The sequence below is a fragment of the Exophiala viscosa genome, assembly GCF_022695815.1.
Source record: "Exophiala viscosa unplaced genomic scaffold EDD37scaffold_8, whole genome shotgun sequence".
NCBI classification, from domain to species: domain Eukaryota; kingdom Fungi; phylum Ascomycota; class Eurotiomycetes; order Chaetothyriales; family Herpotrichiellaceae; genus Exophiala; species Exophiala viscosa.
In genome coordinates this window covers 56888-84009 of record NW_026944360.1, presented here as the reverse complement: position 1 = coordinate 84009, position 27122 = coordinate 56888, and the positions used below count along the sequence as shown (strand labels likewise).

The following is a 27122-nucleotide window of genomic DNA, read 5'->3' as shown; positions in this document are numbered from 1 at the left end:
CAAATACCCTGTCATCAACTTGGTCACTACAGTATGACCTTTCATAACACGTTTTGCGTCAATTTACATCTTCTCAATGGGTCACTCAAGGCATCCTAGAATACGCGGGCGAAGACCACATGACTGATTTGTTGAGTCCGAACCGGACGTTCACTTATTTGTGGCTGCTTACAATTAGACGTATCCCAGCAATGGAAAAGACTGTAACTTGTTGAAGGGGTGGCAGATTCCTTACCAAAGGCAAGCCATCAGGGTGGGCGTCGCCGGGGAGGTGCCACGGCGTGGGTAATTCTAGCAGAGAAATCTCGACGATATCGTTTGAATTGTTAGACGCACTGGCCAACGAAAGTTGACCTGTAAGGACATGATTTGAACGGATGCTTGATCATCATCGCTTGATGCGAGTGGTGGGTGTCTGTCTTGCGGTCCTTGACAAATAGGGCAAGTCTGATAACGATGCGTGTGGGATCACCAAGACCTTAACGACGTGGTCACAGTAACCTATCTAGCCAGGTTTTGCGTGCCCACCGGTTTTTGCGTTGCTTTTCACAAGGCAAGCGCATACGATCGAGAGGGATTGAAAGTTTTTACATGGGCTGATAGCCCTGGTCAAGGCGATCCAGAATTTCAAATTCCGGTCAAGAACTCTCATAAAAGCCCTCGGGGAAATCAACCAGAAAACATACCGAATCAGCGCATAATTCCGCACGGGTATTATCCCTCGTCTATCATGAACAACCTGTCTACTCATTGAAACATCCAAGATACCACCTCGATATACCAATCAAGCTCAACGGACCATTTACAAGGGTCAGCACTGTCGTTGCTGCATAACAAAAATCGACGACTTGTAGCTCGATAGGCCCTCAGTAATTCGTCTTCGACCCTCCAAGATCCAGTCAATCTGTGTGAATCATTAAGATTCATATCCCCAAGCTGAATACCGCTATGTACTGTAGGTGGAACATATGGGCGGCAAATCCGAAACTGTCGGGCGTCTGTGAGATGAGTCTGAACAAGAACACATGTGTGACCGTGCATGCGTTGCTTCCTGCTTTGTTCTCTTCCTGCCATCTCCAATACGACCAGTGTTTGCAACTGACGTGCCATTCCACCTGGAACAAACAAGACGACAATCTCCTTTGCAGTGTTCTTCTGCGGATTCTTTCTTCTTGACCTCCATTTTCACTCACAATCAGTCTCGAATCTGATCTTCTCCATATCTACCGGCACAGTGCGCTTCACATACCTCCTAGCCTGTCTCGCCGCCAGCGCATATGCTCAAGATGTCTCCTCTCTGCTTTCCGAAGCCTCCTCCCTTCTTGGCACCAACACCGCAGAACAATCCGCCCTCTCGAGCGCAGCATCGCTCTTGAATTCACCAGGCGTCACCAGCTTGTCCAGCGCCGCAGCCTCGATTGCTTCTCCGCCCTCGCCTCCGCCGATAGTGCTGCAGGATCAGTGACTACCTCTGCAAGTGTCGTCACTGCTGCCGCCACTGCCAGCAACACGGAAACGAGCAATGGTGTAGACAGAGTTGTTCTACCTGCTGTAGGTGCTTTGGGTGCGGCTGTGCTGGGACTGGCGGCGATATCATGATCAACAGACATCAGGAGTCCACTAGATGCCAGCACGGAGGACATATGAACATCGTCGTGCTGGGGGTCGTTGCGTTCGGGGGCTTGCATGTGCTATGGCTTGCATGGCACTAGTGATGTATGAGTACCATACGTAATAACCACAAGACTTTATGCCGGAAAAAGTCTTGTTGTGGGTTCTTCACAGCATGTACCATGGAGTCTGTGGTAGATTAGGCAATGATGTTGCATGAGGGCGCTTCGGTTGATGAATCGCTGGATGAGAGCATTGTATACGCACGTAAATGATAGGGGCAGATCGGGGTCAGAGATCTAGCTATTCCCGAATCTCTACAACTGTACCATGTGTCAGATGGATGTGTATGCAACGGTGAGGAACTTGTAGTATTGCACATTCAGGGGTATCAGCCTGGTCCAAGCCTCATCATCCGAACCGAGCATTCGCAGAGCCTAGAGACGTAGTCTTCTAATCTAGCCAACTAGACAAAAGAGGTTGAGCTTAAGTTAAAGGCGGAGCTGGAGAAGACCATCGAGCAGCATGCAAGAAGGCGCGGAAAGTGGATATCATGATGGGGAGTTGACCTACAGAACACAGTGTCGCAAGTTTAGGAGGAAGAAGGCCTTAAACATAGAAAACAGCAGCAGCACCTTTTACTGATCAGCACGGGAAGCGCTGCCCATGTGGCTTCCTGACTAGGTTAAGATCGATCTCGTGTATCCAGGTCGTGCATGGCTCACTTTGTCGAAGTCGATCAATCCCAAATTGCCATCTGTATTTGGGTCGCGTAAATACCAACAACCAGCTCCGAGGGCTGGTCAAGAGGCAGAAATATACCGGACATCATGGTTTCAGCTTTTGGTGACAATAAGATCAACCCAACTTAGGAATGTCGCTCTTTTGCCCTCTCGTCTGTGCGTGGCAGTATACTCAATCTCACTGGCCACGTTCTGTTCATGGTTGGAATGCACCATACTCACCATCACAGCACAACAAAACAACTCAAGCCAGCCCTGTCACCCTCATTTACGTGCCTTCCTGCTCTGAGAGCTGAGCTGAATTCTGTAACTTTCTTTCTTCTTCCAACTCCAAGTCATTCCTTTGATTCTTGTTGATTCTCCCAAAAACCTTTTGCCCCGAGCTTGTCCTCGTGAACCTTCCATCACTTCGACATCGAAACCATGCTTCCTGTTTCTGCTGTTGCCATTGGCGCTTTCGCCTACTGTGCCATGGCTCAAACTGCCACTTTCAACACGACACTCATGAATCTCAACAATGTCGCCACAGGACAGACCTTGCCCATCTTCTACACTGCAGGGGATGGGACTGATATCTCCATCGCCTTTGGGAACACTTCCTGGACGGAGACTGTTGCTCGTATGTCGTCATAGCTTTCTTGATCATTGCAAGCATAGCAAGCTGACCATCGCAACAGCAAGCCTGAGCGCTACTCAGGGAGAGTATGACTGGACTGTGACTGTTCCTGGCGATTTCGTCCCCGGATCCGGCTACGGCTTGGTCATTGTTCAGGGTGCTTCCAACTCCTTCTCCCCAACATTCAGTGTCAGCTTGGGGTCTTCTGGCGTTGGGGATGCAGGCTCGGGAAGCACCTCAGCAAATTCCTCAGCTGCCGGTTCAGGTTTGGCAGCTTCAGGATCTGCTACAGGTGCCGATTCCACCGCGAGCATGTCAGCCACCATGTCAACATCAACGTCCACTGGATCAACAACCCCTCCAAGCATGCTAAATGCAACCATGTCCATCGGCCCTGCGCTTGTAACTGTCACCTATCTCGATCCTGACTGCACCTGCCATAAGACCTCCACCGTGCCAGCAACTGCTTGCGCCACTAATGCTGCCGGTACGCAGTATACTTGGTATGACCAGACTTGCGGATGCATTAAGACAGCCATGGCTCCCGCCGCGACTTCAGCCGGGACCAATTACACTGCACCACTGAGTCCCAATGCTGCGACATCGGCGAAGAATACACCATATGCCCCAACGACTGTGGCTTCTGCAGCTCCGGCAGCGTCATACACCGGTTCAGCAGGCAGACTGATGAGCTCTGGATTGGCTGTTGTGGGTTTGATCATGGCAATTTTGGCATAGATATATCCCGCATAACTGTGTTATTGCAGATGCATGATGCGGAGTTGTTCTTCGTCTTATGACCCAGATTGCGGTCGGCTTTAGTGTAGTCGGAGGTTTAAGTGTCAGGTGAAGGCCGACGAAGGCTCTCCCCTAGGTGTAGCCCATTGTCACAGCATGTCGGGCGCGCCTGCGTCAGTATGAGTACTGAGGAGGGAGAGAAATCGTGTCCCGGATGGGTTGGCGTTTGTATACTCTTGGAGTTATGTCATATCATCGGTCTTAAGTTGCTGTGTTCCACTGAGTTGTGTTGAGGATTTCATCGATGATGGATACAAACCGTTCATCGTTCGCCTTTGATCTTGGCGAATGCGCCAGCCTCAGCACTCGAGATCGAGAATGGACTCTTAGGTCCATCCGGAGACCTTGGGTTTAGGGCCCTTGCGAAGAGGTCATCAACCTCAGGGTCACTTGAGGGCCCCAGTCGAAAGTCCATGGAAGAAGCTGGGGCTTGTTCTTGCTGTTTTCGAATATGCTCAGGGGGATTCTGAGCGACAACCTTCTTGACTGGAAAAAGTGTCGTTTCATTTCTAAAAGCACCGAAGGACGAGTAGGCCACGTCTGATACCTCAGGTGACAAAGGATGTTCTTCATGAGTTGGAGTGTTCAGTCCTCTACCTGCCAGATCCTTCTCACTTGTACCCAAACTCAACCCCTTGAGCTTCTCACTCAGGCGTCTGCCGCCCGGGGACTTTGGGCTGTGTATAACAGGGCTCGGGAGTGTATATGGGGACTTTGCGACGTTGCTGAGATCCAAAGCAGGTGGCTTAGAAGCCACACCGAAATTGGCTTCGATCCAGTGGTGCTCTGAGAGGGCCATTTCCAACGCAACACCTTCCAGGTTACGCTCTTGTTCCTGCTTTATTTCTTTTTCCAGAACTTGGAGCCTCTTCTTGGCCCAGACTGTGTGCAGCACACCCTTCTTGCCAGCAGCTTTGGCAGTGGCTCCTAGCTCGGGGGTGAAAATTGCTGGTAAAGGATTGACGGTCATTCTCGATGGAGCAGGTTCCACATGTGCGAGATCTGTAGAAGGATGATATGCGAGGACAACATGAGGTGGCACGGTAGCATTCGGTGGTAGGAGGAAATATACTCGGCGAATGTTGTCGGAGGGGTCATCGTCCGCTGGAAATACTGTACGTTTGCCGGACCATGAGACATGCCATTTCCCTGTCATCAAACGTGACTTGTCGTCATCTTGCCATTCCACCATCATAACTTTTGTGCCTTCATTACCCTTACCTGGTTCAAACTCGAAGCGAGCCAGCGCTGTGACTGACGTGAGAGTATCAGGAAAGATCGGAGATTTGGGAGTAGCCGGAGCTGCGGTTTCGACCATGATGGCAGCACCCCAATGGCGGTTGCAAATAACAATAGAAAGCAGCAGTTGAACAATATAATGAGAAAGCCTGAATGCAAACGATCAGAAATCTGTGCGCGAACGAAGACTGCCAGGCTGGGAGACTTGGTGCTAAGAAAATGAAGTTGACAATGATATTGAGTATCTTGGAACGACCCTGGCAGCATTGGGGTGAGCCACAGAGGATGCCCGAACGGAAACAACATTGTGGCAAGAGATCTGTATAGATCCTATGGGTGTCTGGTCATGATCTGCTCTTTAGCTTGATGGAGCGCATGCGCGAACCTGCCGAGTAGCCAATGTCAAGCTGCTGCTACTGTGGTCATGGATATGAACCATTTCCATTGTACCTAGGTATGGATATACATTTGGCGAGTGCATATCTCTTGGTGCCCAAAATAAACCTCGGGAGGTCTAAAATGCTTTGCTTTCGCGTGCAGCCTATATTCTCTGGGCGATGGGGAAGCCCATCCGTCTTCGATTTGGGGTGGTTTCGCAGTGGGTACAGTATGTGTAGGGGTAGGAGGGCGATGACGTTGGCAGTCTGACAAGAATTGACGACGAAGGGAGAGAAGGTCGCCGTACTCCGTACTTAGATCTCCCCACGCTTTCCACGTTTCCTACCCAACCGTCAAGCAAATCTCCATGTCAGACGCGGATAAGTATTGAGGCGCGTGTACGGCTTCCAGATTATTAGCGGGAGGAGCCATTACCGGCACGGACGACATTCCCGCCTCATACCATTCATTGCAAGTCGCGACCACTCCACCGAAAATCGTTGCTCACGACATCAACCGCGAGACCAACACGACAACAGATCCTCCTAAGCATGGACATTGAGATTCTGAAGCGCAGTGATCCAGCGCGCCAGCTCAGATCTTCTTGTCAGCTCATCGCGACCCCGATCCTCCTCTTCGACGTTCCAAGATGAACAACCCCGAATTCCGCCAAACCCTGCAGAACATATCCCATAATCTCGAAACTGCGAACCAGGCGGCTCAAGAGAACATCTACACCTTCACGCAGCGCTATATCGACCCTTGCTTGGCTGGAATAAAGTCTTCCATCGACGCTTGCACGGGCCCATGCTTTCCCAATCGAGAAGACAACTTGCGCCGAAAGAGAGGACGGTCGCGTGGCAGAGCCGAATCCAACTTTGATTTTTATGATGCCTGGGAGGACGACGAAGCGCTTGCGGAGAATTCTGCGGCATGGGGAAATGATGAGTTGGACAGTCTGCTGGCTGGGCATGGACCGCAGTCAATTCAGCCTACGAGACAACGAGCGATGAGTTATGGCTCCCGAAATCGACGCAAACCAACCGCAGCACAAGGAGGTTCGCATACAGAGCCTACTATTATACCCGGCTCGTCATATTTGGGATTCTTGGAACGGCTACCGTGGAATATAGGCTCCCGCAAATTACGGTATAAACCTTCGGCGGCCGACCTGCAAGAGAATCCCGGTGGGACGCGGATACGAGATGTGGAAACAGAGCCATTGATTGAAGAGCACGATGGAGTTGACGACAGGTGGAAGAGGAGTCATGGCCGGTCGAGGAGCGACACGAACGCCTCGAGGTCCACGACGAACTCACTCAGCTCGAGAGGAGACTTGATCATGAGCGATGAGGAGGAAGACGCGGTACCACTCGATGACGAATTCGCCGTCATGCTGGCACGACGCAGTACGAACCAAGGTCTAAGTGAAGATCAGAGCAGTGGGAAGTCGAGGACACCCACAAAACGTCCCGAACGATCTCGGAGGTCGACGCGGACAACTTCATCAAAATCGCTCAAAAGTCCTGCCAGCCAAAGTCAAAAATCAGCGTCACAGAGGAGCCTGACACCTCTCTCGCCGAGTCCCGTCAGAGATCATCTAAAGACACCGACGATTATGGATCTCAGATTGCAAGAACAAGAACTTGAAAGGGAAGAAGAGTTGGAAATCCAACGGAGACGAGCGGCTGCTCATCGGCTTGCTGTGCGGCGAGGAATGAGCTCGGCCGATGTGAAGGCTCTAGCAAGCCCCGAAGCAGATTTTGAGACCGCAAGCACTGAAGTAGATGGAAGCGATGAACCTCAGACCCATGCAGAAGAAGAATATGCCTCGACAGCGGCTGACTTACAGTCAACATCAACAGCAGAAACAGAATATTCTGCGCCTGTCGATGATGGGAAAGATCCGACCTGAATGACCCCCACATTCGTCATTGATCATTTCAAAACTAGAGGACCCAGATGATTCTGCATTCGCATGGCACCTGTAATACAAAAGGCATGAAAGGATATGAAAGTCTGACACTCGTGGTCTACGCTATCACACGGCCACATAATGATGAAATCAAGACGCTGTTTCTGATTTTGCATCTTGACAAGCGAGATGTAGTCATACTCGGACTGTAGTCACTGTACAGCTATGTACTTTTAGTTGGGGTTGGAGCACCCCTGGAAAATGTGCTTGGACGAGATTGACCATGGACTTCCCTGTGCTTATCATACTGGATCCGGTTGTGGAGACTCGCCTATCTGTACCTGGACAAAGTCTCTCTCGCCTGCATCTCACCACTTGCGCAATGTTATTTCTTCTGCGCATTCCCTCTCGCAGGCAAACTCGACCATGCGCTATTACACAGCATACTCCCCTTGCGCCTCGCATTTGCGCCCTGCATGTGAGCATCTATGAACCATATTAATCACGCGCGATCAAGCTCTCTCATGCCGGGTAACCACGACCACATCCACGAGCATGAATCCTCCTACAATCCGTATTGACATGGACGATAAGAAAACCTGGAGTCCCGAGTCGTCTTCAGATCCCTCGGCCTACGAAGGCGACATGCACCACGTAAGACGAAACTTTACAAGACGGCTCACCGAGAGCTTCAAACGGGATCCGAATGCGAGTGTCACAAGGTCATCTTTCAGCGCCGCAGACTCACATGGCTACGATGCTGAAGCCGCAGCGCAAGCAACAGCTTCATCGCCTCTGCTGCGCCGACTCAAAGGCCGACATTTACAAATGATAGCAATAGGAGGTAGCATCGGAACAGGCTTGTTCGTTGGAAGCGGGAAGGCGCTGGCCTATGGAGGACCAGCATCTGTCCTACTCGCATTTAGTCTGACTGGCGTGATGCTCTACTGTACGGTGCAAGCCTTAGGGGAACTTGCCGTCTTGTTTCCCGTAGCAGGATCTTTTGCCGCATACTCGACTCGGTTCCTCGATCCTGCCTGGGGTTTTGCCATGGGATGGAACTATGCCATGCAATGGCTTGTCGTTTTGCCTCTGGAAATCGTCTCTGCTTCGATCACAGTGGATTTTTGGGTATATCCTAAGGATTTCATGTAAACGTTTGCTCTTTCTGACACTTCGAAACAGGACCACGAAGTAGGACTCAACGCCGCATGGGTTGCGGTATTCTTGATCTTGATCGTAATGATCAATTTCTTTGGCGTCAAAGGTTATGGAGAGGCCGAGTTCGTCTTTTCCATTGTCAAAGTTTCGGCTGTGATAGGGTATATGTATGTCCTTCACATCGCCTTGGTCGCGCGGTGAGTGCTGACAGAGTGATAGCTTGCTGGCAGTTTTGATGAATATTATGGGCGGGTCTGACAGTCAAGAACGTCCCAACGGAAGCTACATGGGCTTCCGCCTGTGGCATCATCCAGGCGCTTTCCACAACGGTTTCAAAGGCCTATGCAGCACCTTTGTCACAGCAGCCTTCGCGTTTGCTGGTACAGAACTCGTTGGTCTGGCTGCAGCAGAAACAGAGAACCCTAGAAAGACTTTACCTACTGCGATCAAGCAGGTGCGATGTTCTTCCTTTCCTTCTGTTCGTCCTTTGCTTATAATCTTGTTATCAGGTCTTCTGGCGCATCACTCTCTTCTACGTCGTCAGTCTACTGCTCGTTGGCACTCTGGTCCCCTACGACGACTCACGGCTCCTCAACGGCAAAAGCAGCGCCGACGCAAAGTGCGTATCATGACTTCCATCGCCCTCTTCGTTCTAACCTTCATGGCAGGGCCTCCCCCTTCGTCATCTCGATCCAAAATGCGGGCATTGAAGTTCTGCCGTCGGTCATGAACGTCGTGATTATGATTTCCGTACTGTCCGTCGGCAACTCGTCCATCTACGGGTCCTCACGCACTCTCGCCGCGTTGGCCGAACAGCGCCAGGCCCCTTCTTTCCTAGCGTATATTGACCGCAAAGGCCGCCCACTGTACGCCATCATCATCGCCTCTGTTTTCGGCCTGTTGGCCTTCCTCGCAGCGTCCAGCAACCAGCAAGACGCCTTCAACTGGATGCTCGCCCTGTCCGGATTGAGTTCCATCTTCACCTGGGGCAGCATCTGTCTGGCGCACATCCGGTTCCGGAAAGCTTGGGCTTTGCAGGGCCACACACTAGACGAACTCGCGTTCCGTTCGCCCGTCGGCGTCTGGGGTTCGTGGATTGGCGTGGGTTTCAATGTCCTTGTGCTGATTGCGCAGTTTTGGACCGGATTCAGTCCTGTTGGATTCCGGCAGGATTCGGCGAGAGAGTTGGTGATCAACTTCTTCCAGGCGTATCTTGCCGCGCCGGTCGTTGTTATTATGTACATCGGGTACAAAGCTTTTGTGAGAACGAGGATTGTCAGGACGAGAGACATGGATCTGTTCACGGGCAAGCGCGAGATGAACATCAAGACTCTCCTTGCTGAAGAGAAGGCCGATCGGATGCATTGGCCTACATGGAAGAGGGTTTACAAATTCTTTTGCTGATTCACAGGAAGATTCGATGTACTAAATACCAACTTTCTTTACGAATCACTGCGCCGTGAATGAGCGAGATCGTAAACGATATTATGTGGAGAGCAACTGTATAGGGGATTGGGAGGCACCTTAAATGCTACTTTACTAAGTCGAGTCCGGAGTCTAGGCTACCTCGAAGTTCTGCTTCCCTTGATCGCCGCAATCGCGCTTCTCCTATGCGCGCTTTCTGCAAACAGCGCCCGGATCAGGTCGACCACCTCATCTGCGCGAAACTCCAGACTCAACTCACCCTCCGTCCACAAGTACTTAATATCTACGAGCGAGCTGTCCAAGATGTTGATCAAGTATTGAAACTTGAGCCAATTGGCAACGTACACGGCGCTCATAGGGACGGCCTCATGCTCGTGATTGTGCTGCGAGCTGGACTGCCGCTGCGGCGGCGGCGGCGCCGTCGACAGGAACAATACTTCCAATGAGGCAATTTGTTGACAATAGTCAGTGAGACGACGCGACTCAGGCTCCGAAATGTCATCCATCTCCTCGATGGAGGAAATCACCTTGGCGATGACCATTGTGACGAGTGAGCCGATGCTCTGCATCAGCGCGGAGGTTGAGAGCACAGGTTTCCAGTGTTGGTGGAGTGCACGGATATGGTCAACCACTGAAGATACGGCGTTCTCGATCTCCTGCGAGTACGGGAATTGCGTGCACGAGGTGAAACCCTGTGCCCCCTCCAGTAGATCCCAAATGATGAGACGCTGAGTTTCCATCTCCTTGGAGTAGGCAAGGCGGGCGAATTTCTCCATCGCTTTGACGTCCATGTCGACGTGTGGCAACAACATGCCAGCTGGGACGCTCAAGTGGCGCAGCCGCTCCGCAATGTACAGTGAGTCGTTGTACCGATGAATGTCCCCCAGGGCGGGTGAGGCGCCGTAACAGCTGGGCGCGGTGGCGCGGAACATAGCGAGGGCAAGGGTGGGCAGGGCTAGAAGGCCTCTAGATGCGGACGAGTCGAGACCCTTGTGTAGCGTGTCGCTTAGTGTTTGTGCGTCGGATATGTCTTTGCCGATGATCTCGATGATGTGGTCTGGGATTTCGCTGATGCTGTAGACTTCGGTCAGAGTGACTTCTTGCTCATCCTGGGAATCTGGTTGGAATCCGTCGAGATGGCTTTGACCTTGGTTGTTAGCCGGTTCGGATCTAGTCCTGACAGGGCTGTCGTCGTCCCAGCCCCATGCATCCCCCGTGTCGTCTGCGGCATGATCATCACGTCTAATATCAGTCCTATCCTGAGGAGCATCGGCTGGTGTGTCCTCGTCCTCCTCTTCTTCAAAGCCCCATGCATTGGCATCTTCCTCGTCACCCGTTGTTGGCGGTTCATTTGTGTTCAGTTGATCGTGAGCATCTTCGTCCCAACCTGCATCCCAGGCATCGGCGTCTTTTTTGACAACCCCATGATCTTCGGTTGTCCTTGCCATAGACTGTCGTTCAATTCTCTCGACCTGGCGGAGATTCCCCTTGGATACTGTGAAAGCCTTCCGCACAGCATCTAAACTTGCAGCCTTTCGCTTGTTAAGCCACGCTCGGGGGATATCTTCTAGCCACTCCTGCAACTGCCTATGCCCGTCCCACTGCAATCTTTGCAGTTCTTTCTGGATGCGCGTTACACGATTCTGAAGTTCATCGAGACCGTCGAGCATTGGAAGCTGTGTAGGCAGCCCAGGGTTGAGCCAATCATTCACCAAAACAATCATCAAGTCTGCCAGGACTGCTTTGGCCGCCATTGCACGGAGTGTGCTACCAAAGGACGCGTGCAGAAACCTAATGAAGTCGAGCGCGAAGTCGAGCACCAATTCAACCGTGGGTGTTTTTCTTCCGAGCTCTAGGCTTATGCTGTTCTCCTCCACCGTGTAAGCTGTCATTTTCAGACGAGACGAATGCCGCAGAGGTTGCAACACAAAGGCTTTGATCTTGTCCATCAATGGCTCGACGGAATCCTGAAAGTCACCAAGCTGATCTAGAGCTCGTACGAGGGCATCGGAGTGCATAGCATTTGAACCAAGCCTATCTGGCCGCACATCGATTCTAGCCTCCTGTTGCTCTCTGACGATGGAGATCTGAGCAGTGAGCTTCGCCTCGAGCCGAACACGCGTCTTGAGCCGAAATTCGTCCCTCAAATCCCGAATTATGGTGGAAGTGCGGGATCCCGGTATGTCAGTCGTCCTGTTGTCCAGTTCTTCTATCCTCGTGGCGGCTGCACAAGGATCGTCCTTGAGCAAACAATCCTCCACACCTCGTAGTGCCTTTGCCGTGATGTTTGCATTATCCAGCTCGTTCTTCAGCAATTCTGTAAACTCAATCTCCGTGTTCAAAAGCTCGACTTTTCGCTGATAGTCGAAGGCGTCCTCTCGCAGGGCTTGGACGCGCCGATGTTCCTCGACTATGCGTTTGGATTCCTCTCTACATCTTGCGATGTCCTCTTGGACCTGTTTGGCCTGCGATATCCACTCATCTACATCTCCCACGCCATCCTTGCTTGTGCTTTTGATCTCCTCTTTAAGCTCACGTTGAGTTTCGGCGATCTTTATGATCAGTTGAGGAACGAGTTCTGCGGACAGATCAGAAGTCAGGAGTTCTTCCGACTGTGGGTATGAGCCTTTCGTGATAGCATCGCAGAGCAGCGCGTAAGCATCGGATTCATTGGGCATATCTCGAGGCGATGGTGCACAGATGTCGTATGGCGCGGGTAGAATGTTGATGTGTCTTCGTCAAGATAATTCAGAAGCACGCGGAGCGAGGAAATGACATCAAGGCACTCAGTACTCTATTCAATTCGCTGGCAAGGCTCCCTGCCAAGTCTCGTCGCTGCCATGCGAAAAAGCTGATGCATTGATGCCCCCCTGTACTCTATCACCTGCATCGCGCTCTATTTCTCACGTTGAACGTCCAGGATGATACGTTGGCATCTTGAGATTGCCACAAATCTGCAAGGGTTCGCTCGGCTCCAGAGCGTGGAGCCACGCTGATGTTCAGCGCGGAGGCTGTGAATAATATTACTCTACGAACACCTTCGAGGTCTAGGAAAATCTGTACACGACATCCTCGAAAGCATCTGTCGCGAAAGCATAGAACCATTTGAGAGCATCATCTCCCGTGTTTTTAATGCCATGCTCAGCGTTGCTCGGGATGAATACCGCAGTACCCTTCCTCACCTCACTTTCCTTGCCGTCAATCGTAACAATGCCCTGACCTTCCACGACGTAATAAATTTCAGCTTGGTCGTGCCTGTGAGCACATAGATGACCAGTCTTTGGAGGACATACTGCAATCCCTGCACTGAGTGTATTCGTAGGAGTTATCGAAGAAGAAAACAAGGTGTTCCAGCTGAGGTCACCGCGTGAAACTCCGTCAAATTTCTCAGGCGCACAAGACGCGATTTCTTCTTCGGGGAGGACGACAGGCCCAACACGAGTGGGAGTGCTGGAATTCATGACGGATTGTTCTTTGGCAGTAAGACTATGTAGGTATCTGTCGCTTGGTGGTTGCATTCACAGAGGCCCATAACGGAACAGTATCTAGCAAGCAGGGTATTTAGTGTCTTATCAGGAATGTAGATCATCACCCACATGTCGCTAAAACTTCGGCAAAATCCCTTCTTTACCGACTAGAAAAAGTTGAGAGTCACTTTTCCAGCGGACAATGCTGTTGCCGCAACATCAGTGACTATCGTACGCAGGTCGAGCGTGAAAAGTTGGCGCCATAGGTCTACTTCTAGCATGGCGACTGCTTTGGAAGATTCTCCAGCTACCCAGATTCGCGTCCGACTTACAACACGAGATGCAAATCTTGCACTCGAAGAAATTGCGCCAATTCTAATACCTACCTCTTTCCGCCGTTTCACACTCTCTACACTTGTCAACAGTCTTTTGAAGGGCGATAAACCCATACCCTTTGAATTTCTCATAAATGGAACATATCTACGCACCTCTCTCGACGAGTATCTTTCCAATAACGGGATCTCCACCGAAACAACTCTGACTGTCGAATATCTGCGAGCACGAATCCCACCTCAATACGTTGCCTCCTTCGAACACGATGACTGGGTCAGCGATGTTGATGTCTTGTCTGGCGACTCTCCGAGAATCCTTTCGGCTAGCTACGATGGGCTACTAAGAGTATGGAACACCTCGTCACAAGTCCTTGTATCCTCACCCAATGCGTCAAAAGGTGGTCATGGATCATTCATAAAATCTGCAAAATTCATTTCGCCGGACAAAGTTGTCTCCGGTGGATTTGACAGAACGCTGCGGTTGTGGAAGTACATCGAGCAGCAAGAGGGGGTTTCGGCGACATTGACACCACAACTGGAGCTCTACGGTCATAAGTCTTCGGTAGACTCTGTTTGTGCTCATTCTGCATCAGGACGAATCTTGTCTGCTTCTGCTGATCATGCGGTCGGACTGTGGTCGACGCGCAAAGGAGATGCACCTAGTGCACCCGAAAGTCTTGTCCCACGATCCAGGGCTAAGGATGGCAAGAGAAGAAGGCTCAACTCCGATGTGACCTTATCGCAGAGAGGTCCACTGGCTCTAATGCAACAACATACTGGACAGGTTTCCGGCGTTGTGTTCGACATCAATGACCCTACAGTGGGCTACTCCACCTCGTGGGACCAAACTGTGCGAACTTGGGATTTGGTTACTGCGTCGCTTGTGGACACCCGGACGACATCGACCGCGCTTTTTTGTGTAGAACATATGCCTTCTCTCCAGCTCATTGCTGCAGGTTCTGTCAGTCGTGTTGTCAAGATGGTGGATCCACGCGTTTCCGCTGCATCGGTAATTGCCATGACACTGAAAGGCCACAAAAACTCTGTGGTAAGCCTTGCGCGGGACCCTAGTAACGAATATACGATTGTGAGTGGCAGTCATGATGGTACCTGTAGAGTTTGGGATGTTCGAAGCACCCGGCAGGAGAAAGAAGGCGCCGTCGTGTCCAGTCTGTACACGATACCACGAGCAAACGTCCAAAATGGTTCCAATTTAGTGGTTGGAGACGGCGTCAAGGTATTCGCTGTTTGCTGGGATAGGGATGTGGGCATTCTTAGTGCTGGCGAGGACAAAATGGTCCAGATCAACAACAGTGACGGCCAGACTTGAGAAGCTCAAAGATGCATGAACACTGAGCAGCCGCAACGAGTTTGAATGTCTGTTGCACATTAGGTTATGTGAAAGTCATCTAATTGCAACTGCCCAGATCTCTGTCTGCGGACCAACTGCACTCCGGGCAAGCCACGGCGCGCGGCTTTCGCCCTTCCCGCGGCAACGCCATGGCAGACACGTTTTCGTCCGACAACGTCATGCTTGTTGTTCGGTCACTTGACGAGGCAACCATAGATGGTCGTTTCTGCTTGCGAGCAATGGTCACTACGGATGTCTGTACAGCAGAGATGAAATGCACGTTTAGTCAGGTGCGGTGGCCGTGGTAGTGGCGCAGCTGAAGGCCCAGGCACAACAGTATGAACATTGAAGAATCGGAAGGCCAAGGCTCCAGCAGGCATTGGATGGGATCAGACCGAGCCTGCAAGCGATCACAGGTGCCACAATGAGCATCAGGGACTGATGACAGCACGTCCAAGATCTCGGCGCACCCGGAGATGAGCTGAGGCCAATATATGGGCAGCTGGAGGTTGAGCTTTTGTGCCTCCATCATGCTACCTAGCAAGCCTATTTCCAGAAAAAGTGGCACTGTCTGACGGTTGTTGCTCGTCAGCTTTGAATAGATACCATTCCTTGTTGCCATGGCCGAGTCTTTCGCACACAACGCTATAGCATCAGCTCTTGACAGTGGGAAGGTCGTCAGCTCTACTGTACAGTCCTCACAGCCTGGAGTCAAAGTACGCGCTGTCGCGAACTTGCTGGACCATGAATTTATGTCGTTGATGTATTCCCCGTCAGACGGTGTGCGACTTTTTCTGGAAATAGGCTTGCTAGGTAGGGACTCTGAGTGTTAGGAACAGTTTGTGGGTGGAGACGGGCAGATTTTGCTGGCCGGCACCATCCGTATGGAGTGACAGACAGTCTCCATACCACTGTAAAAGTAATCATGTTCAACTATCTCTATAAGGTTACAAGGACGAAGAGTCAGCTTGATTTGCAGACATGGCAGACTTCTGTTTCACAACCACAAAATGATCCCCCGGCCCCGTGTTCTTCTGGGCTCGACTTGGATATACTTGTGGCTGTTTACTCGGCTCAAACAGGACCGGGGGTCCTTGTTTACTTTCACGACTTGTTATGGCCCTTATGGGTCCTCCCCATACGTGTCTTTTGCATGTCTTAAAGTTCTCCCCAAGCACCACAAATAGAGCCCGACTTCAGATGCGCTAATGCACGTTCGTCCACAAGGACCGCAGGACCACCATAGACTTTCCTCCCTGCGCCCGCTTGTTCTTGATCTGTCTTGTCTGCAACGCCCTGCCATCTCTCTCGACAACTTTTTGTATTTGGATACAATTATTGTTCACTTGTCACTCTCGCTATTTGCCACGAGCTCTGATTCTCGAAGTATTTCTACCACTTTCAACCTTTTTTTGCAATGCCTGCGATCTAACACACCCTTTTCACTATAACTGTTCTGTTCCTCCTGGACACCTCAGAACCCTTCATCATTCGAGGTCGATAACCTCTTGCGATTTGATATAAACGATTGAGCAGCCACGGACATCAGTCGATTGGGATTAATTCAGGCGGTGTAGGGATCACTCCTATTTTCGTCGTTGAGGAGATAATTTCTGGAGACGCTGTAAGTATCGCACACAGGTTCATCGAGCGATGTTGGCTGATCACCTCGCTATGTAGGTTGCCGTCTGCGTCCGAGTCCCCTCCCATGAACTCGCCCTCACACAACCTTTTGCCATACGCAGCGGCTGTGGCTTATTGATTCACGGTCGAGTGCCGCTCGTAGTGCAGGCAGACCGACATAATCACTTCTCCTCTTGTCACCCCGGTTGGGTACTACGACCGGCCGAAACCATCTTCATGCCAATTAAGCTGCCAAAGGGCTTTCAAAGAAGAAAATCTTCGGGCAATGCCTTGGATGAGGTGCAAAATCCTCCTATATCGTCATTCAAGGTCTTAAGCAGAACTCCAAGTGAAGGAAAATCATTCGATGGCGGCGTGTCCTTGAAGATGGCTGGGCCCATGGCCCCGAAACCGTCAACGAAAGACCGACGTGATCGTGAAGCAGGGGATGTATTCACCACTAGACGACTTGATGCAGGCAATCGGTAGGCAAAGGTCACCATGCAGAGGAGAACGGCAAATTGACAGAGACCCAGAGGTAGTGCCGGTACCGAACGCTCTCTTTCCACAGCGCCAAACGACAGTGCTGCATCTTCCGCTCGTATAAGCACTTCCTCGACCAATCCTTCGTCTATTGATACGCGATCAGAACATAATATACAAAATTCCATTTTCCGACCCCCGAACGACGTTCCTGTTCAAGCTCCGCCGCCCGCGAGATCCGGGTACCTGCGCAGTCCGCCTCAAGCCCTATCCTTCGGTACGAGCAAGGGTGATCAGTCGACACCAACCTCCCCTCAGGGGGAGCTGCCTCCGCAACCCGGAAGTCACAGGAACAGAACGAGAACCGCGACAGCTAGCACTGCGAGCACCGCTACGCCGCCGAGGTTATTTGACTCGGACCTGGTTCTCGAAAACTCCGAGTTGGATGGCTTCGGCAACATGTTTGACCATATTGGGTCTAGTCCTGACCCAGCCCCTGTCCGGCTTATACGACAAGAGGTACACACTCTCAAGATTCATTCACTCTGTCATTCTTCTGACACAGTTTAGGATTTCCCGTCATCTCCGACAAGCTATCCTGCTATGAGCTTTCCAGGCGTATCTTCGACATACCCGAAAAGAGCGTCAGCGCCGAGGCCAATACACATCGATCGTACCCAAGTCGTCGAGTCGTCTCCCTACTCATGGACCTCTCAAGATGGCTTAATTCAGTCACTCGGCCCATCCAGAACTATTGCACACGGCAGTCCGGGGAAGTCTGCTGGGCTCGAAAGAAAAACTAGCAACGCCTCGCCGAACGCGCGATATCCAACTAAGCGCCCTGTAGGACAGAGATTACCAACTCAAGACCGGTTCGAACAAACCGCAGGACCCTCACTCCAACCCAATCCTGCTGGCACCAAATCACTTTCCGCCACTCCACCCAAAACTCCGGCAGAGAGTATGGAGGGGAGTCTGTCACCGAGGTCGACGCACAGCACAACCTTTGACCCGTCTATAATGGCTGACGCTGAAGTGGCCAATATGTATCAAGAGACAAAGGTCGAGCCTCCGAAGCCGATCATTAAGAATAAGGTCATGACTCCGGCTCAATGGGAGAGGTACAAACAACAGAAAGAGATGGACCGCCGGTTAGGTGCTCTGTCCGATGATAGTGGTTCAGACCGGAGCGATGAATATGATGATGAGGACGAGCTGGAAAGAGATCGACAAGCTACAAAGCAGAGGCGGAAACAGGAGGCGCACTTGGCTGTGTATCGACAGCAGATGATGAAGGTCACCGGCGAAAAGTCACCGTCCCGACCAGCAAGCAGCTTAAGCGTACTACAGCCACGAAATTCAAGTTCCAATGAATTGGACAACCGCCTTTCGGACCTCAGTATAGGCTCCAAACAGTCTGGCAGGAACAGTGCAGAGGACGACGAAGAAGATGAAGATATCCCTCTCGGTATACTGGCAGCACATGGGTTTCCCAACAAGAACCGGCCGCCCACACGACTGGAAACCTCACCTTCTAACTCCAACATTCGAGCCGTTAGCCAGGCGCAAGCCGCACCGTCTGTGATCGGCCAGGCTTCGAAGGGTGGTAATCTCCCGCCGTTTGCTCGCAATCTCCCACAGGATCCTTACTATGGAGCCAGCCTCGTCAATCCGTCAAATCGTGAATCTTTGGCGATCCATGGCAGTCCTCCCTCATTAGGAGCGCGAGCTTCAACGGCGCACCCGCTTCATCCAGCTGGGCTGGTTGGTGTCATTGCTGGTGAAGAGAGAGCTCGTGCTGCCAGGAGAGGTAGCCCAAATGCTTCTGGAAATTACGAGATGGCTTCCCATCCGGCAATGGTTCGCTCACAAACAACAGGTACATTCGCACCCACGGGGTACCCTGCCATGGGCTTGCCGGGAATGCCCTCAATGCTGACTCCTGGTGATCAAGCTCAGATCCAGGTGTCACAGCAAATGGCACAAATGATGCATATGCAAATGCAGTGGATGCAGCAGATGCAGCAAATGATGAGTGGCCAAACGAATGCGACTTCGCCTATGGCCCCCCAGCATGGGATGCAGAGGCCGTATTCCATGCATATGCAGGATCCACCCACTCAACAGGCTGGTCAGAGGACCATGAGCGCCCTCAACCCCAGCTTGGCTCCATGGAACACAAATCAATCCTTCGTGCCCTCCATAAATGTCAATGGGCAATACGCGCCTTCGATAGCGCCGTCGGAACGTAGCAATGTCGGCCTAGCCTCTAGGTACAGGCCTGTCTCGATTGCTCCGGAGCCAGACATTAATGCCACCCGCCGAGCTTCGACCTTCACATCTTCTACTACTCGGCCGTGGGCTCAGTTGAACATTGGTGCTGAAGCCTCGACACACACTGGGAAGCCCTCTGCCAATCTTCAACATCGCAAATCAACCTATACCAATCAGGACGACGAAGACGATGAGCGAGGGTGGGCTGAGATGAAGATGATGAAAGACAAGAAGCAGAAGAGTCGGGCTTTACGTAAGGGTGACAATGCTTTGCAGGAATTGTACAACAATGCGTCGGCCTAAATTGACGATGCTGAGCAGATTCCACACCGTTTCAGACACGTGCGAGCGAGTTATGAGCGCCTTCTTTATTATTTGATGTTTGACACGGAGCATGCGCACAATGGATGGACAAGCTGACACTTTTCTGGGATAATATGACTGAGGCATAAAATTGGATGCATGGAGGCGAGTACCCATGGAGGATTGGCTCATACTCATATAGATGTAAGATAATCAATCACTCTGCCTAAGAAGTAGAATCTCAGTATTACCGTCAAAGACGACCTCATCCACTGGATGTGCATCCTGCATCGCCTGCCAAGCTTTTAAAAAGCGGAGGCCAATTGTGGCAGATGAATGACCATATTGCCTTGCTTTCTAGCCTCCTACCGAGGATAAAGAAAGACTCGTTTTTGTTAAGAGCATAGGCAACGAACGAGACGGAATATCTCTCGGACCGACTATCTACTTTTCGGTCGCTGTTGGGGTTCCGAGCATTCCACTTCCTCGTTTGCAAAGATCGGGAGTCGTTACGTTGTTGGGACAAGTCGTTCGTTACGCTTACGTCCACATCGAGATTTGTTATTCCATTCGTACCACGGAGTCACGTCGACAGAACCAGACTCTAGCACGGGAGCTCCAATACGGACCTGCGTGATCTCAAGTAAGTCTGGCAAGCAATCGAGGACTATTCGAGCCTCTGCGTTGTTGCAATCCTGGTCGTTTGTCCTGTTATGGCTTATGAGTCCGGTCTGATTTGATTATCCGATTGTCTCTCCTTCTAACCTTGTCAGCCCCAAGAAACATCTGATGAGCTTTACCCGCAGACAGAAGTGTGAAACTAATTCAAGATTATCAGAATCAGACTTGGCCAGCAAGAAAGCGTCCTTTACCATATCGTCTATTTCCACAATGGTGGCATCCAGAGCCAACCCACGCTTTCGACGCCTCCAGAAAATCTCACCAGATTATTCACCGAGCACAATTACTCAATATGAGTCTGAACGCACTGGTATGAGGGTAGTCGTGGTGGACCAGGAGGGACCTAAATTGCATGGTTACTTCGTGTTGGCCACTGAAATTCACGACGACTCTGGAGCACCGCACACATTGGAACATCTCTGTTTCATGGGTTCAAAGAACTACAAGTACAAGGGCTTTTTGGACAAGCTTGCCACTCGAGCCTATTCTAATACCAACGCTTGGACTGCCACCGACCACACGGCCTACACACTCGAGACGGCAGGCTGGGCGGGATTCGCACAAATATTGCCGGTTTATCTAGAACATGTGGTCTTGCCCACACTGACTGACTCAGGTTGCACCACGGAAGTACATCATATTGACGGAAATGGTAACGACGCCGGTGTCGTCTACTCCGAGATGCAGGGGGTTCAAAACATGGCAGCAGAACTGATTGAGCTACGGTCAAAAAGAATCCTCTATCCAGAAGGCGTCGGCTTCCGTTACGAAACTGGGGGCATGATGGAACAACTTCGCGTCCTTACCAGCGACCGCATACGAGAATTTCACCGCGACATGTACCAACCTAGAAACCTGTGTCTGGCATTATTTGGGGAAGTCAATTACGAGGAGTTATTGGCCATTCTGGACGACTTCGAATCATCAATCATCTCTGACATACCTAGTCCTGATGCCCCTTTCAAGCGACCATGGATCAACTCCAAGCAGACTCCCGCATTGACTGAATCAACGTTAGAGAGGGTCGAGTTTCCCGAAGAGGATGAATCATTCGGAGAGGTCGATATCCGATTTCTTGGGCCTGATTGTTCGGACGCTCTACCTACAGCCGCTTTGAGCGTTGCCCTCCTGTATCTGGCTGGCTCCTCGGCTGCGGTCCTCGACAACGCACTGGTAGAAAAAGAGCAGTTGGCAAGTGGCGTCTACTTTACCGTGGATAGTCGACCTCGTACCGAGATTGCCTTCTCGATGTCGGGTGTTGAGACTGGCCGTCTGGAAGAGGTGGAAAAGCGATTTTTTGAAGTCTTGAAAGAGGCTGTGGAGAAGTCATTGGATATGAAGTTCATGAGAGACTGCATCGACCGGCAGGTTAGAACATACAAGTTCAACGCCGAGGCCACGCCAACAGCATTCGCTGACGCCATTATCTCAGACTATCTTTTCGGTAAACGAGACGGCTCAACACTGGAATCCCTACAGTCATTGAAGCAGTACACCACAACGCTAGTTTCCTGGAGCGAGCAGCAGTGGAAGGACTTCCTCAAGCAGTACATTTCTGACGCCCCTCATGTGTCAATCCTGGGGGTACCGTCAGCACGCTTGTCCGAGAAACTCAAGACAGATGAAGCCCGGCGAATCGAGCAGCAGAAGACCAGCCTGGGTCCTGATGGTTTGAAGAAGATGCAGAAGAAGCTTGATCAAGCCAAGGCTGAGAACGACCTCGAGATTCCTCGGGAATTACTTGGACAATTCAAAGTGCCATCAACCGACTCGATTCATTTTGTTACAACTTCCGGCGCTCGAGCAGGTCTTGCTCTCGAGATCGGTAAGCCAAACAACAGATATCAGAATGTCATTGACAAGGACGCTGGGAATGTTGCGCTTTTCCTGGATTTCGAACACATTCCCACAAACTTCGCCCGGGTGAATATGATCATCTCTACCGAGACGCTTCCGGACGAGCTTCGGCCGCTCCTTTCGATCTACATGGAAGCATTCTTTAATCTGCCTGTCAAGCGTGGATCAAATATCATTGACTTTGAGCAAGTCGTGGTCGAGCTCGAGCGAGATACGGTCGGCTATAACATCGACTCTGCCGGCAGTCTAGGAAACAGCGAAGGCATCCGAGTGAGCTTCCAAGTTGAACTGGAAAAGTACAAGGTCGCCATCAAGTGGTTGAGCGAGCTTTTGTACAAGTCGATCTTCGATGTGGAGCGGCTAAAGGCAATCAACACAAGACTGCTTGCCGACGTGCCCGATGCGAAGCGCAGTGGTGATGATATGATGACAGCCGTCCGTGTGATGACCCATCTGGCTCCAAAATCGATCGGTCGTGCCCGGAGCACACTGGTGAAGGCGCTTTATCTTAGACGCATCAAGCAGCTCTTGGCCACTGACCCGGATCAGGTGGTGCGTCAACTGGAGCGGTTGCGCGGGCATCTCTGCCGTTTTGAGAACTACCGAGTTCTAGTCATTACGGATCTTGACCAGGTGCAAGAGCCAGTCAGCGCCTGGGACTCGTTTCTGGAAGGCATGGAGACGAACAAAAAGCTCGCGCCTGTTGGCAAACGTATTGATCGATTAAGCGCGGCCGGCAAGACCCCAGGGAGCCTCGCTTACGTGGTGCCGATGCCAACGATCGATTCCTCGTTCGCGTATGCGGCAGCACGAGGGCCGACTTCCTATGACGACCCGAAAATGCCTGCAGTCATGGTTGCAATGGCGTATATGAATGCAGTCGAGGGTCCTCTTTGGGTTGCAGTACGCGGCACTGGTCTTGCTTACGGCACGAACATGGGCTATGATATTGATTCCGGGTATATCCATTTGGACGTGTACCGATCGCCGGACGCGTACAAGGCCTTCGAAGCAAGCCAGAAAGTGGTGCGTGGGCACATGATGGGAGAGATTGAGTTTGATCCTTTAATGCTCGAAGGAGCCATCAGCAGCATCGTCGTGGCCTTTGCGAACGAGCAACAGACGTTGGCTAGTGCGGCGGGAGCGAGCTTCGTCCGAGCGGTAATGAAGGGCTTGCCAGAGGATCATATGGAGAGATTACTCAAGAAGGTCAGGGCCGTGGAGGTGGAGGATATCAAAGATGCCTTAAAGAGCGTGGTGTATGATATGTTCACGCCGGGTACGGCGGATATCTTCATCACGTGCGCGCCTGGATTGAAGGAGGTGAGTCCGTGTGCTCTTGTTCATTGAATGGTGACTGACTGTAGTTTTAGGCTATCGCGGAGGGCCTGAAAGGTGCTGGATTCTTGCCGGAAATCCATGATCTGAATCACTTTCAGGACGACTATGGTTTAAAGACTATTGATGATGATGAAGACGATGGTGAGGATGAGGAGGACGATGAGCAAGATGATGAGTCTGAGGATGTTGAAGGAAGTGAGGGTTTTGAGATTGTTGATGGGAATGAGGATAAAATGGACGAAAATTAGATCGGCCAATTGAACTGGTTACCTGAACACGGTAGACTTCGATAGATTCTAGACTGGAATACAGCCTTCGATCTTCTCGACATGCGTACTTACAGATGAGTATGGAAGAACAAGCATGGCGTCAGCTTCGCTCATTGCTTTAGACAGTGAGAAAAACGCCGTCACCGTCTACGTGCCTGGTAGATGGAGAGGATGGTGTGGAGGCTGGTGAACTTATATCAAGTCTTGGCCTTGCTTCCGAACACGTTCACGTGACCATCGAAGAAAGCAAATGCCACAAATTTCCATCCCGCCGCAACGTCGTTTCAACTGCTTCATTTGCCGTCAGGAAGTCGACATCGGTTACATTCTAGTAGCCTTCCCTGCCAGTTCACTATACGGTGCACAAGTTCCTTAGAAGAACTCCTCGACTGCCCAACCCCAGCCTCGCAAGTCGAATTCTCCGATCAGATCTGTCTGCGTTGGTGACTCAACGGCCGCCACAACCATGGCTACTAACGGCGACCTTCCCTCCGATGATGAATTTTCCCAGCCCGGAACTCCTCCTGGTGATGAGAACGATGTCGACGAAATTGAAGAGACGAATCAGCCTCCCAAATCCGCTTTGAAGAAGGGAACCTCAGCACCCATTCCAGAACCTCAAGCCGCCCGACCTACTCTGCCCGAACAACCAGACCCAAAAGACCTCGACGTCTCCAAACTGACTCCCCTGTCTCCCGAGATCATCGCCAGACAAGCCACAATAAACATCGGAACGATAGGCCATGTCGCTCACGGAAAGTCGACTGTGGTAAAAGCCATCTCGGGAGTGCAAACTGTCAGATTCAAGAACGAACTGGAACGGAATATCACCATCAAGCTAGGTTATGCGAATGCCAAAATCTACAAGTGTGACAATGCAGAATGCCCCCGGCCAACATGCTACAAGAGTTACAAGAGTGAAAAGGAGGTTGACCCTTCTTGCGAAAGAGAAGGATGTGGCGGCACATACCGTTTGCTCCGGCATGTGTCCTTCGTCGACTGCCCCGGCCACGACATTCTCATGAGTACAATGTTATCAGGCGCTGCAGTCATGGACGCTGCTCTGCTTCTCATTGCTGGTAACGAAAGCTGTCCTCAACCGCAGACCTCGGAACATCTTGCAGCCATCGAAATCATGAAACTCAACCACATCATCATCCTGCAGAACAAGGTGGACCTTATGCGGGAAGAGGGTGCCCAGCAGCACTACGAGTCTATCCTCAAGTTCATCAAGGGCACTGTCGCTGATGGATCGCCCATCATTCCCATCTCCGCTCAACTAAAATACAACATTGACGCCATCAACGAGTACCTGGTCACCAAAATCCCCGTTCCCATCAGGAACTTCACCACCGCTCCCCACATGATCGTCATCCGATCATTTGACGTCAACAAGCCTGGCGCGGAGATCGAAGACCTCAAAGGTGGTGTTGCTGGTGGTTCCATCCTGACGGGTGTCCTCAAACTCGGCGATGAGATCGAAATTCGTCCTGGTATTATCACGAAAGACGCCATGGGTCAAACAATATGCCGCCCCATCATGTCCCGCGTGGTCAGTTTGTTTGCCGAACACAATGACTTGAAATTCGCCGTTCCTGGAGGTCTGATCGGTGTCGGTACACGAGTCGACCCAACTCTCTGCAGAGCAGATCGTCTTGTTGGCCACGTATTGGGTCTGAGGGGCAATCTGCCTGAAATCTATATGGAACTTGAAGTCAACTACTTCCTGCTCCGAAGGCTGCTCGGCGTCAAGACTGCAGATGGCAAGCAAGCCAAGGTGGCCAAGTTGGCCAAGAACGAAGTGCTTATGGTCAACATCGGCAGCACGGCAACGGGTGCAAAGGTTATGGGCGTCAAGGCTGATGCCGCGAAGCTGACGCTCACCAACCCTGCCTGTACTGCCATCGGCGAGAAGATCGCGCTGAGTCGAAGAATAGAAAAGCATTGGCGCCTGATTGGTTGGGCAAACATCGTTGCAGGGAACACCATTGAACCCGAGTCTTCTTAGGAGGGAGTCCTGATCGAACCGATGGTTACTGTCACGCAGATCGAGGTTTGAAGAGACGAAGAGAGATGGTATGGAAGGAGCAGGCGTACGGCGCCGCTTCTGGCGAGGATGTGAATAGACTTTGCTAGGATGCGGCATTCCCTCCAGCACTTGAAGTAAGAGCAAAGATGCTGTAAGAGCGTCGTGGGTGGAGTTCGCCTTACACGAAGCGGACAGTCATAGAGAATGCTGATGTTCTGGCGCTTTCTCTATGACTGTTCGGGGATGCGCTGAGCTCCATCTTGGCCATGCGATGTGATTGCAGATGACCAGACTTGCGCGGTCCGAGGATGGTGCAAGGCTATTGAGCGAGGCAGTGGTCTAGTGTTGTAACAACCTTAGTATGACACGGTTCAATGGGCATGTCCTTGTCCTCATGCCGAAGCAGGTCTGTCACGAGATAGCACAGAGCCAAAGCACGAAATAGACATCAAATGAAATAATCGAGCAAGTTGAGAAACTTTTCGATGGGGGTTTTCAGCAACTCGATTGTCCAGGAATTACGATACAGGTACAGAAGCAATGCACCTGAGTTGCTTAGCCAGCACAGTTGGCTGCCTGGAAAAAACTGTCATAGCACGGTCTCTGTTCCATCACCACCAGTTCTGTCCTCAATGTTCGCCGTAGTCAACTGTCACCGCACAAGCTGCTCTCCAATGATCACTAGACCTATGTCCCGGTCATTCGCTGTCGCTCTCGGACTCCGATGAGTCCTCCAGATCAAAAATGCTGGTTGGTCTGGGTGCTGATTTCGCGGCCTCTCGAGCCCGTGCATCAGCTGCAGCTTTTTGTTCGTCGGCCGCCCACTGTTTTTCCATGACAATGAATACTTCTTTGAGAGTCCTGGCTGTCTGTAAAGTAGGGCTCTTGATCGTCGTGGTAGTTCGATTTGTAGCTGCAGGCGTAGGGGAACTCTTTGGATTAATCTTAGTAGTAGTAGTAGTAGTAGTAGTAGTAGGTTTCGTAGCCGTAGTAGAAGTTTTAGTAGCCGTAGTGATAGTAGGTTTCGAAGTCGTCGTAGTAGTAGGTTCCGTAAGCCTAGTAGTACTAAGTTTCGTAGGCGTAGTAATGATAGTAGAATTTTTGGCTAGAGTATCGGTCGGTACACGTCGAGATTCCCGTATCATTCTTCTCCAAGACTTGTTGCGCTCGCGCTTGCGCTCACGCTTGCGTTCGCGGCGAGATAGAGCCTTATCGTGTTTCGACTG

At 51.4% G+C, this 27122-nt stretch overlaps 10 protein-coding genes across 10 annotated transcripts; 7 read left to right on the top strand and 3 right to left on the bottom strand.

Moving 5' to 3' along the window:
* Positions 1 to 2777: 2777 nt before the first annotated feature.
* On the top strand, positions 2778 to 3708 carry EDD37DRAFT_610704 (uncharacterized protein; the record flags this gene model as incomplete). Its single annotated transcript, XM_062815234.1, has 2 exons — positions 2778 to 2973; positions 3032 to 3708. The coding sequence occupies 2 exons, from the start codon at positions 2778 to 2780 to the stop codon at positions 3706 to 3708; spliced, it is 873 nt and encodes a 290-aa protein (XP_062668164.1).
* A 161-nt stretch (positions 3709 to 3869) lies between these two features.
* Positions 3870 to 5246, bottom strand: EDD37DRAFT_467107 (uncharacterized protein). The gene has a single exon (XM_062813047.1). It carries the CDS (start codon positions 5084 to 5086, stop codon positions 4031 to 4033), a length of 1056 nt encoding a protein of 351 aa, XP_062668163.1. The 5' UTR covers positions 5087 to 5246; the 3' UTR covers positions 3870 to 4030.
* Positions 5247 to 5844: 598 nt separating this feature from the next.
* Positions 5845 to 7665, top strand: EDD37DRAFT_467105 (uncharacterized protein). The gene has a single exon (XM_062813046.1). The coding sequence runs from the start codon at positions 6035 to 6037 to the stop codon at positions 7298 to 7300; it is 1266 nt and encodes a 421-aa protein (XP_062668162.1). The 5' UTR covers positions 5845 to 6034; the 3' UTR covers positions 7301 to 7665.
* Positions 7666 to 7882: 217 nt separating this feature from the next.
* On the top strand, positions 7883 to 9865 carry EDD37DRAFT_566788 (AAT family amino acid transporter; the record flags this gene model as incomplete). The annotated part of the gene is made up of 5 exons (XM_062814111.1): positions 7883 to 8431; positions 8486 to 8628; positions 8681 to 8915; positions 8971 to 9080; positions 9130 to 9865. 5 exons carry the CDS (start codon positions 7883 to 7885, stop codon positions 9863 to 9865), a joined length of 1773 nt encoding a protein of 590 aa, XP_062668161.1.
* Positions 9866 to 9905: 40 nt separating this feature from the next.
* On the bottom strand, positions 9906 to 12705 carry EDD37DRAFT_467144 (uncharacterized protein). Its single transcript, XM_062813048.1, has one exon. The coding sequence runs from the start codon at positions 12562 to 12564 to the stop codon at positions 10024 to 10026; it is 2541 nt and encodes an 846-aa protein (XP_062668160.1). The 5' UTR covers positions 12565 to 12705; the 3' UTR covers positions 9906 to 10023.
* On the bottom strand, positions 12643 to 13565 carry EDD37DRAFT_634593 (RmlC-like cupin domain-containing protein). Its single transcript, XM_062816861.1, has one exon. The coding sequence runs from the start codon at positions 13402 to 13404 to the stop codon at positions 12934 to 12936; it is 471 nt and encodes a 156-aa protein (XP_062668159.1). The 5' UTR covers positions 13405 to 13565; the 3' UTR covers positions 12643 to 12933.
* EDD37DRAFT_467159 (ribosome biogenesis protein ytm1) lies at positions 13538 to 15194 on the top strand. The gene is made up of 2 exons (XM_062813049.1): positions 13538 to 15062; positions 15113 to 15194. The coding sequence occupies exon 1, from the start codon at positions 13633 to 13635 to the stop codon at positions 15013 to 15015; it is 1383 nt and encodes a 460-aa protein (XP_062668158.1). The 5' UTR covers positions 13538 to 13632; the 3' UTR covers positions 15016 to 15062; positions 15113 to 15194.
* Positions 15195 to 16896: 1702 nt separating this feature from the next.
* Positions 16897 to 19719, top strand: EDD37DRAFT_610698 (uncharacterized protein; the record flags this gene model as incomplete). The annotated part of the gene is made up of 3 exons (XM_062815233.1): positions 16897 to 17144; positions 17196 to 17661; positions 17713 to 19719. The coding sequence occupies 3 exons, from the start codon at positions 16897 to 16899 to the stop codon at positions 19717 to 19719; spliced, it is 2721 nt and encodes a 906-aa protein (XP_062668157.1).
* Positions 19720 to 20080: 361 nt separating this feature from the next.
* Positions 20081 to 24099, top strand: EDD37DRAFT_634584 (Metalloenzyme, LuxS/M16 peptidase-like protein). Its single transcript, XM_062816860.1, has 2 exons — positions 20081 to 23580; positions 23631 to 24099. Exons 1-2 carry the CDS (start codon positions 20509 to 20511, stop codon positions 23844 to 23846), a joined length of 3288 nt encoding a protein of 1095 aa, XP_062668156.1. The 5' UTR covers positions 20081 to 20508; the 3' UTR covers positions 23847 to 24099.
* Positions 24100 to 24106: 7 nt separating this feature from the next.
* Positions 24107 to 26258, top strand: EDD37DRAFT_466862 (eukaryotic translation initiation factor 2 subunit gamma). The gene has a single exon (XM_062813044.1). It carries the CDS (start codon positions 24334 to 24336, stop codon positions 25873 to 25875), a length of 1542 nt encoding a protein of 513 aa, XP_062668155.1. The 5' UTR covers positions 24107 to 24333; the 3' UTR covers positions 25876 to 26258.
* The last annotated feature ends 864 nt before the right edge of the window (positions 26259 to 27122 follow it).

Bases quoted from the DNA above. Each gene is read 5' to 3' on its own strand.
- EDD37DRAFT_467107 (XM_062813047.1), bottom strand. From the start codon at position 5,086: ATGGTCGAAACCGCAGCTCCGGCTACTCCCAAATCTCCGATCTTTCCT.
- EDD37DRAFT_467105 (XM_062813046.1), top strand. From the start codon at position 6,035: ATGAACAACCCCGAATTCCGCCAAACCCTGCAGAACATATCCCATAAT.
- EDD37DRAFT_467144 (XM_062813048.1), bottom strand. From the start codon at position 12,564: ATGCCCAATGAATCCGATGCTTACGCGCTGCTCTGCGATGCTATCACG.
- EDD37DRAFT_634593 (XM_062816861.1), bottom strand. From the start codon at position 13,404: ATGCAACCACCAAGCGACAGATACCTACATAGTCTTACTGCCAAAGAA.
- EDD37DRAFT_467159 (XM_062813049.1), top strand. From the start codon at position 13,633: ATGGCGACTGCTTTGGAAGATTCTCCAGCTACCCAGATTCGCGTCCGA.
- EDD37DRAFT_634584 (XM_062816860.1), top strand. From the start codon at position 20,509: ATGAGCTTTACCCGCAGACAGAAGTGTGAAACTAATTCAAGATTATCA. The intron at 23,581-23,630 runs GTGAGTCCGTGT...CTGTAGTTTTAG, and splicing joins GCGCGCCTGGATTGAAGGAG to GCTATCGCGGAGGGCCTGAA.
- EDD37DRAFT_466862 (XM_062813044.1), top strand. From the start codon at position 24,334: ATGGCTACTAACGGCGACCTTCCCTCCGATGATGAATTTTCCCAGCCC.